At 38.7% G+C, this 10000-nt stretch overlaps 1 protein-coding gene across 1 annotated transcript in view; it reads right to left on the bottom strand.

Annotated features, from left to right (window-relative positions):
- Positions 1 to 357: 357 nt before the first annotated feature.
- Positions 358 to 10000, bottom strand: part of LOC138011833 (uncharacterized) — a 28220-nt gene continuing 18577 nt past the window's right edge. Inside the window, exon 3 of the mRNA XM_068859056.1 lies at positions 358 to 1720. Coding sequence (XP_068715157.1) covers positions 1388 to 1720 — 333 coding nt within the window. The 3' untranslated portion in view covers positions 358 to 1387. The remainder of the gene's footprint in view (positions 1721 to 10000) is intronic.

Raw genomic sequence — 10000 nt, 5'->3', positions numbered from 1 at the left:
AAAGAGGCATTTGCACGCAGCCAATCTTTGTGTCTGTGTCAATTAATTGGGGAGGGGTTGGTATGTCCAGAAGTGCATGACGATTTTGATAAGGGTTACAAAGTGTCCCCTTGCCCATCTCTCCATTGCTTCAACATCATTTACATCGATCTGGGAATACTGACTATTTTCCTTGCAGTGTCTCCTAATCTCTATACCTCAAGTAAAGAGAAACAGCTACATTTATTAACCCTTACCTCATTACTGGAAATAGCTAGCAAATGCTTGAACTAAAAAGGACACTTCGTTTTCGATATCGGAATTGGGGGTGCATGCAATTACGTCGATTAAATTTCTGGACATTATTGAATCCAAACATTTTCGAAAATTTTATTTTTCATATATTTCAAATGGTCCCGAGAACTTCAGTCTCGATGAGAACAAATAATTATAGGACTCCTTTTACAATTACCAGGAGCTTAGATTTGTACAAATAAGAGACAACAGAGGGGGAACGTGTTTGTGAAGATTTCGCCCAACAATTTGCAATCCAATTGGCTGCCTTGTTATTGTTTAACCTGCTAAATTTAAAAGTTCGTTTCTGTTTCATAAGATCTACATATAATGGAACAGTTACCTCATTGTCTGGTTTATTACTACCATATACGGCAAATTGTTTTTGTTTCAATTCAACTGGAAGATCAGCAGCTTATGTTAACCTACTTTCAAATTTGCTTCGCGCAGAGGAACGTAAATTATTTTACCCTTAACTTCCCTTAAGACCATCCTCTTTTTTCTCCGTTTAGCGTCCAACCGACCCAAATTTTTGGCATTTCCAAAAAAAAAAAACAGGAAACGACGTTTTTAAGCCATTTTTATTTCGCATAGGTGGTTCATCCTTTTTCCCACGCTGTCTTAATTTTGCAACAACATCCACCAATTTTTCCCTCATATTGATTTTCGGTTCACGTCTTGTTGTTTTCATCGCTCCACTGCTATGATGCTTATGATATTTTTTTAGGTTTTTATTTATTTATCTTTTCAATCCGACCGACCCAATATCAGGAAACGCATTCGACGGTAAACGAAAAAAGAAATGTGGGATGGCCTAATACAAATAAATGAAACAAGGAATGTCGCAGGATGCGCAAGCGGTCAAAAACCATGCGAATTCACAAAGTAACATGCAGGCACTAGCCCTTACCACGAGAAAGCTGATTGTCAGTATTAATAGAAATCCTTGGTTTCTTTCCACGGTCGCTAGCGAGTTGATCCTTCTGACGCCTCTTTCTACTTGCCGCTTCCCTGGCCTTCTTGAGGCGTTTTTCATTTTCGGAGAAAGACACCAACTCATCCGATTCGTTTTCTGCTACTTGCCAGCCGTCCTTTCTCTTGTCGGCAATTTTTATTAGTTTTTGCCGTTTGCGGATAAGCTGCCGTGCTCAGTCTTAATAAGCGCTAGATTTAGCTCGCTGCGGTTAGATTCGGTTTCTTTGTTCCCTATGATGGTATCTAATTCTGCATTTAGCTCGAACTGCTTCTGGCTGCCAGTGTATTTCAGCTGTACAACTTCTTTATCTATTTTGCTCTTTTGTTCTATCTGCTTCCCTTTATCCTCCAATTTCTTCTCGAGGTAATCTTCAAACATTGAAAAAACCTGGCCAACAGCTGCCGAGTTTCCACTTCCATCAACCGGCTGTGGCGTATCTGTTGGATTGGAGGTGTAGTATACGTTGCGGACCTATATTGTAGGAAGACATGCGCAGTTGTGTTAAAAAATGTTTAATAAATCAAATGTGGTTAAGCGTTGTCTGCTTCACAAATAGATTTCTTATTGCCTTGCATGTGTTCAGTAATAGATCATATATGACGTCAAAATTTGGTAAAAAAGTGCCTGGTGTGTCACTGATATCACCACATTTTCACGCCTTCTGTGATCTTTTACTGATCAGATGCACGGCAACATTGAATCTATTTCTTTTATAGTAAAGAATTGAAAGTTTTTTATGATGACGTCAGCTGTGTCTGTCTCGTAATAGATCATTTGAGAACCAATTAAAATGTATGCATTAAGCTACGGTCATACGAAAAACAAACAAAAGAAAGTGTTGATTTTGTTGCTCAAAGTAGAACGGACCCCTACTTTTTTTTGTTGCGAGACAGGTTGTGCGTGGGATGTAAAACGCGCAACATCTCTTTTCGACTAGTTTCGCAGCAATGTTGCGAGACAAGTTGGACGTTTTTGTGGCTCGTATTACCGTAGCTTTATTGAGCTTATTATATAAAACTCTCGCAATCTGATTGGTTTATTTGCCAAAATGAGCGTTTCTGATTGAGTATTACAAAAGAAAGTTGACGCGGGCAGCAATGTCTAGATTCTTACCGAAAAAGGCAAATTAGCCAACCACATTGCGAGATTACAAGCAATTGTGTTAAATAACAGTTCTATTTTCTTATTAACTAGTCAACTGAAACCGCGACTCCCTGGCGCTTAGCAGAGAAGTAAAGCCGGCAATATGGCTGTCTCATTTTGAATTTTCCCTGCGCGAGTTGGGACAGGGACTGTAACAATCTGTAAAAATAGGCGAGGATAGCCTCGACAGAGTGGGACTGAGTCCAAGCATTGCTAAGCGTTCCAACTTCAACTTGGCAGAAAAAAACAGACAAGAAATAGATTTAAATCAACTATTTCCTCCATCATCGGTACTTGTTGTAACGAATGGGAAACGCTTATTTCTGTAGTTTATTACGCCTGCGCATCAAATTTCAATAAACCTTTTCAGAATGAATTATTCATGTAGCTGTACTTGGTAAAACATATATTCAGTCGTCATTTGTATTCATATTGAGTCTATCCATGAACAATAGGGGTACCCAACGAGAGCATTTGAAGGGAAGGGTTTATAGGCCACTTTCAAAAATACGATAATACTCTTTGTTTGCCCTCCAAAATGTTGCGTAAGCATTGTTTTTCTTTTCTCTTGGGACCATTGTAAGTCCCAAGAGAAAATGTGTCAATTAATGAATTAATTGGCACAGACAAAAAGATTGGCTGCGTGCAAATGCCTCTTTGAGGCGGCAGCCATTTATTGCAACATGAGTAGAATTCCCTATGACAAAGGCTTTAAGGATCTCAATAAAAATGTTATTTATTGTCTTACCAAGTTATTGGTGTAAAAAATGTCACATTAATAGTTTATAATAAGGATATAAGATATATTAGTTTTCCTATAAAAAGGCTTTGAGAATCTTCTCAATAGAAATATCCATTATTTTGTCCTTAAACACATTGATAATAATTCATGATGAGGCAATAACAGCATGTTACCAGGGTCCCTGAGATTTCTAAGTTCCAGAACTACTTTCATTAGTCCAAATAGCTGACTCCTGCTACTTTTGGACTTACTATGCATCCTAAACTTACGGTGATGGCTAGTTTTGCATTGCGCAACCCTACTGCACACAACTTCTTGAGTCATTGGCGCGGGCATATTGATAAAATGGCGGATGGTTAATCCGTCAAGGAATGGCTATTTCCAGTCCTGAACGAGTAAGGTGACCACCATTTTTTATTTCATATTTTGATGGCAATGGTGTCTTCATAGAGTTGTAAAAAAATCTGTAACCAGTTTTTTTGGTAATTTCATAAAGTTTTATGAAAGGAGCCATTACGAGTGGAACAGCCCACTCTCAAGTTAAATCTATTTTGGAGTAATAGTACTCCCAAAGCCATTCAAGTACATTTTTTCAGGTACGTAAGTAAATTAACCCTCGAATGACACTTGGCTCCGCGTTATATCATGGATTGAATTCATAAAATCGAAATAAATTTGTCTAATTGCAATACTAGGAATGTGCTGCAATAGGCTAGTTTCGAATTGTGCTGCAACAAAAGAACAGAGTCGAGGTTCAGAGGAATAATTTGCATTTTCCTTTGTTTTGAACAATACAAAATGCTAATTTTCCCCCTGAAACTCGACTCTGTTCTTTTGTTGCTGCACAATTTGAAATTATCCTATTGTCAAAGTGGATTAAATAGCGGTATTTGTCAGCCTCGTAACATGGAAACGAGCTCGATGAACCCCCGTTTTTATTACATTTCTATCAAGTAATTGACATGATTCAACAGTATGCGAAGTGTCATCGGAAATCTATGACAAGTTATATTCCTAGGGAATCACCTTAAACCCTCCAGGAGTTACATTATCCTACATTTCAATGAAGCTTTTGCCTTAAAGAAAAATGCTTAAAGCTGGCATACCCTGTATGGATTTTTAATACTACATTAATAGAAACTTTAAAAATGTTTTAAGTGCAATTCAAGTTATTTTAATTTGAGGAAGATCAGCAACCAGATGAACTGATCATACTCAGAATTCACAGCAGTGTTGCAGCTTAGAAGTCAACAAACACTATTGCATGTGAATTAATTATGTTGCTTCTAATAGTAATCATGAAACTATTACACCTCAAAAGCCAGGAACCTAGGGGGTCTTAGAAGCCGATTGGAATGGCTTTTAATTCATCAATGCAACAACTCACTGCTGTCGGTTTTATCCATTGTACATTTTAGTACCCTTGACCGAGACTACCTAGGGTGAACGTGATCTCTTTTGTCTTCATTTCTGTGACGGTAGCTTAGCTGAAGAGTGTGGTCCAAGAATCTTTGTCGGCCAGTCTAGTATTTCTTTAGTCAGTGGCTGCAACAAGTTGACTGAGACTGTCAAGATATTATACAAAGGATCATAAGCAATCTTTCAAGACAAAAAACTGAACAACATACCGTGAAGTAATGACACAGGGTGGCTACGCACTGCCAAAAAATTATCAATGTCCTCAATTTTTTATAGTTACATGTCTTGCTAGAGTATCCATTATAAATATTACGTAATAGGAATGAACTTAAATGACTTGATTTCTTTCACTTTTCACCTCCCCCCACTCGTATTCCTTTCAACCTAACTCCATCTTCACGCTTCCTGACACACGGATAACACTAATCAACATAAGTTATAACAAACTGTCTTTTTAACGATTTTGGCGAATTTGGCGAATTTGACAAATTCGGCAATTTTGGCGATATTCTGCCAATTTCGTCAAATTAGTTCATCCATTGCTATTGACTCCAAATGGGTGAATTGTGGTGATATTGGCGATTTTGGCGAATTTGACAAATTCGGCAATTTTGGCGATATTCTGCCAATTTCGTCAAATTAGTTCATCCATTGCTATTGACTCCAAATGGGTGAATTGTGGCGATATTGGCGATTTTGGCGAATTTGACAAATTCGGCAATTTTGACGATATTCTGCCAATTTCGTCAAATTAGTTCATCCATTGCTATTGACACCACATGGGTGAACATTGACGATTTTGGCGAATTTGACAAATTCGGCAATTTTGTCGATATTCTACCAATTTCGTCAAATTAGTTCATCCATTGGTATTGACACCGCATAGGTGAACATTGGCGATTTTGGCGATTTTGACAAATTCAGCAATTTTGGCGATATTTTGCAAATTTCGTCAAATTAGTTCATCCATTGGTTTTGACACCACATGGGTGAACTTTGGTGATTTTGGCGAATTTGAGAAATTCGACAATTTTTTGCGATATTTTGCCAGTCCAATTCGTTCATCTATTGGTATTTACACCATTTGGGTGAACATTGACAAAATCGGTAATTATCCGGATATTTCAAAAGTGTACGCGCTCGTTTCAGTGATTAGGTCGTGCACTATTGTAAAATTTTAGCTTGTATTTTACGGTTCCGTTCACAAGATCCTTTTGCCCTTGAACAACTATCATTCATGGACTACGAGAATGCGGACCGCGATGGCACTTCATTATACTGCTTGCCCTTTGACAATTTCATTCATCAGCGGTTTTGGGGCTCATTTGTCGAAATTCAAGCACGCTTCCAACAGACCTGTTTACTTTCGCGTTTCACTCAGTCATTTTCCGGTGCGACTGTTAAATGACATGAAGATTTGAAAAGGCTTTTCCGCTTTGTTTTCCCTCTCATCTAACACACTGGCGGCTCCCCCTTCTTAACTTTACATCCGCTTTAAAAGCGGAGTGAAAAAAAAAACGTGAATAACTTACAAGAGAAGGAAGAGGCTATCTGTGAAATGAACAGACACAGACTAGCCGATATAATCTAGATATTGATAATCAGCAAAATTAAATTGTTGAAGCAGTGTTGCGGAACGTACACTTACACTCCAGGATTCAAAGATTTAGAAATGTGTGAAAACTAAGTTGCGTTTTTTTACTATTTCGTCATGGAATATACATTTTTTACTGTCCCTTTGCAATGATAAAGTTAACTGTAGAATACCCTGTCACTCGAATAAACTTCTGCGTAGCTGGCTACGCGGTACGCCGAAACTAATAAATTCAAGTTGAAGTTTGAAATTTATTCAAAACAGTATTTCTCGTCGCGAATGAAGTGGCGATCAATTGTGAATTTTACGGTTAGATTAACTACACTTTTCACGAGATCGTGTCAAGAAAATAGCGCCCGTTGCAGTTGTTAGGTCTAAGTACTCTTTAAACATTTTCCTTTTCAATTTACGGTTTGGTTAACTACACTTTTCTCGAGATTGTGTGAGGAAAATAGCACTCCTTTACTGATTAAACCAAAGCGTTCGTTTCAGTGATTAGGCCTAGACCCTCGTTAACATTTTACCATACAATTTACGGTTTGGCTAACTACACTTTGCACGAGATTGTGTGAAGCAAATAGGACTCGTTCATTGATTAAGCCTAAGCGCTCGTTTCAGTGATTAGGCCTAAGCACGCTTTTAACATTGCGTACGCGTACCGTGTAGTCAGCTAGTTAACATACCTCGCCATCTTGAATTTAATTCTTTCTGCGTACCGCGTACTGATACTTAGCAACCTTGACTTTATTTTTTCCGCGTACCGCGTGGCCAGCCTTTTATAGTAACGGCCTCGATGTGGCGGGGTAAACTGCAGCTGCTCCAAGATAAAAAATAGTTTTCTACTGTTCAAATGCTTTTGGCCTACTTAAGCCCGCCGCACACGGTGAGGAAAGAGCTGAGCATACTCCATCGCGAGGCGGTTTGCTCATCCGTTTCCTCATGTTTGCGGGATAAATTTTGGTGAGAAATTCGCCTTGCGAGGCCGTGAGGATAAAATCAAACATGTTTGATATTTTTCGCCTCGCGAGGCAAATTGCTCACTGCACCTCCTAAATCCACAACATTTTGACCACTGTGATGGCGAATATCGTTGTCGATAAGAGTACAGACAACGTTGAACCACTTTGGATTTGTTAAGTTGATATGTATCTCTCGTTCTTATAGCGTGTTCAACGAATCGTTTTACAATTCGGTTAACTTTCATTCGCTATAGCACTCGATTTCTGAATAAGACTAAGCGCTCGATTCAGTGATTAGGCCTAATTAAGCACTGGCAGCTTCTGCAGGTACTGTACCGGAGCATAAGCACTCTCGTAAAATTTTAGCTTTCATTTTGTGGTTCGGTTTACTACAATATTCACGAGATCGTGTGAAGAAGAAAGCACTGCATTATACTTAACTACACTTTTTACGAGATCGTGTGAGGAAGAAAGCACTCGTTTACTGATTAAGCCTAAGCGCTGGTTTTCGTGGTTAGTCCTAAGCACTCTCGTAAAATCGTAGCTTACACTACGTAGTTCGGTTAAGAACACTATTATTAGGCCTAAGCACTGCCGTAAAATCTTAGCTTTCATTTTGCGGTTCGGTTAACTACACTTTTCACGAGATCGTCTTGCCCTTGGACAATTTTCATTCATCGACTACGGGATTGCGGATTGCGGTCGCTGTTCATTATAGCAATATTTCAAAAGTGTAAGCGCTTGTTTCAGTGATTAGGCCTAAGCACTACTGTAAAATTTTAGCTTCACTTTACGGTTTGAAGAAAGCACACGTTTTCTGATTACGCCTAAGCGCTCATTTCAGTGATTAGGCTTTAGCACTCTCGTAAAATTGTAACTTTCATTTTGCGGTTCGGTTAACTACACTTTTCAAGAGATCGTCTTGCCCTTGAACAATTTTCAGTCATCGACTATCGGGATTGTGGACCGCGTTGGCAGTTCATTATACTGCTTGCGGCAACACATCGGATTGCTGTTTGTTAGTTTGCGTTTTTGTTTTCTTTCAGTGTCATAAAAGTGGACAAGAAATGTGCGAATTCAACACAAAGGTTGACCATTGTTTCTGCAAAGTCAAAAATTCACTCTCGTAGACGAGGTTCCTTTTTTTAGTCTTTAATATCATCACGTAATTCTAGCTTTCATTTTATGGTTCGCATAACGTACAACACTTTTCACTAGGTAGTGTGAAGAAGAAAGCACTCGTTTACTGTTTAAGCCTAAGCGTTCGTTTCAGTGATTAGGCCTAAGCACTCTCGTAAAATTTTAGATTTCAGGTTCGGTTAACTACACTTTCCACGAGATCGTCTTGCCCTTGATTGCGGGGGGTAGTTTCTAAAGAAACTATGGTGCTGCGTCGGTGGGGAGGTAATATACAAAAATTTGGTTTTATCAACGGAGTTGATAATGTAAACTGACCACCGTACAGAGAATCTCTATACGGTGTCCAATTTACATTATCAACTCCGTTGATAAAACCAAATTTTTGTATATGCGGGATTGCGGCCGCAGTGGCAGTTCATTATAGCGAGATTACCAAATTAAATGAAGACTTATGCAGAATTAGTAACTGGACTTTTAGAAATCAACTCCTTATAAACCCTAGTAAAACTATTTTAATTATCTTTGGCACCAGAGCGATGGTCGGCAAAGTAGAGGGGATTTTCGTCTAAATTTGATAGGAAAAGAAATTACACCGGCTACCGTTGCTAAGGATCTGGGAGTTATCCGGGATCCCTGCTTGACATATAACGATCACATACCTTCAACAGTGTCCGTTTGCATGGTGCGCCTAGGCAAGATTAACCGCGTTAAACATGCTTTTGACCCAACCACCTTAACTATTATAGTTAATGCCTTAGTTTTTAGCAAGCTATATTATTGTTGTAATGTTTAGAGCAACACCTGTGAGTACAACTTAAGTAGGATCCAGGCTGTACAGAATTTCGCGGCTCGTATCGTTAGCAGCTCAAGGAAATACGACCATATTTCCCCTATCCTTAAAGATCTAAAGTGGCTACCTGTAAGACAGCAGTTGTATTATCGCCAGGCAATAATGGCCTTCAAATGTATGTCAGGGTACTCTCCAGCCTCTTTATTTTCTAAATATATTCAAAGCGCCATGATCACAAGGCGTGCAACGGGGAACTCCCAGATGTTAAATATTCCTTTGAACTTTCCACTTCAGGACAGTCAAATTCTGGAACTCACTAGATTCGACTCTTCAGTTGAAACCAACACTACAGGACTTCAAACGTTGCCTGAGGTGAAGCCTTCTCTCGAATTTTTTAGTGACCTAATTGCTCCACTTTTGTTTTTATTTCATTAATTAATTAACAATTAATCGGTTCGATTATGTCATTTACTAGTTAATTAGTTAATTAATTTACTTGTACATAGCATTAGTTATCTCTTGACTTTATTTTAAAAAGCCCATTTGGGACGAATAAAGTATGTATGTATGTATGTATGTATGTATGTATGTACTCAGACGACGAACGAGGAGACTTGGGGCTCTGTTAGCAGTTACACTACAGTGACTTAACACGACGTATATGTCAATTTCATAAGATGGCGTCTAAAAGAACGCTTCGGTCTTTCCGGCGGATCACAATTCAGGAAATGTTTATCGTCCTGTGGAGAATTTTAATTTTGCAACTTCTGTTCTACTGGGTGTCAACATTCTTCTACAGTTGTGGTAAAAGGATTTCAATTTCAACTGATGGCAAGATTCGTGAAAAGCTACTATAAAATTCACAGGCACGACATGCATCTTCACGCAATGCTTACTTTCAAGTAATGGATCATACGACAAGGACATATTTTGTGTGTGGTTTATTTAGTCTAATTCCTTGCAA

Source organism: Montipora foliosa, chromosome 7 (assembly GCF_036669935.1).
Source record: "Montipora foliosa isolate CH-2021 chromosome 7, ASM3666993v2, whole genome shotgun sequence".
In the NCBI taxonomy this organism is placed as follows: Eukaryota; Metazoa; Cnidaria; class Anthozoa; order Scleractinia; family Acroporidae; genus Montipora; species Montipora foliosa.
Note: the sequence above shows the minus strand (reverse complement) of the source record. Positions and strands in the feature narration are given on the sequence as shown.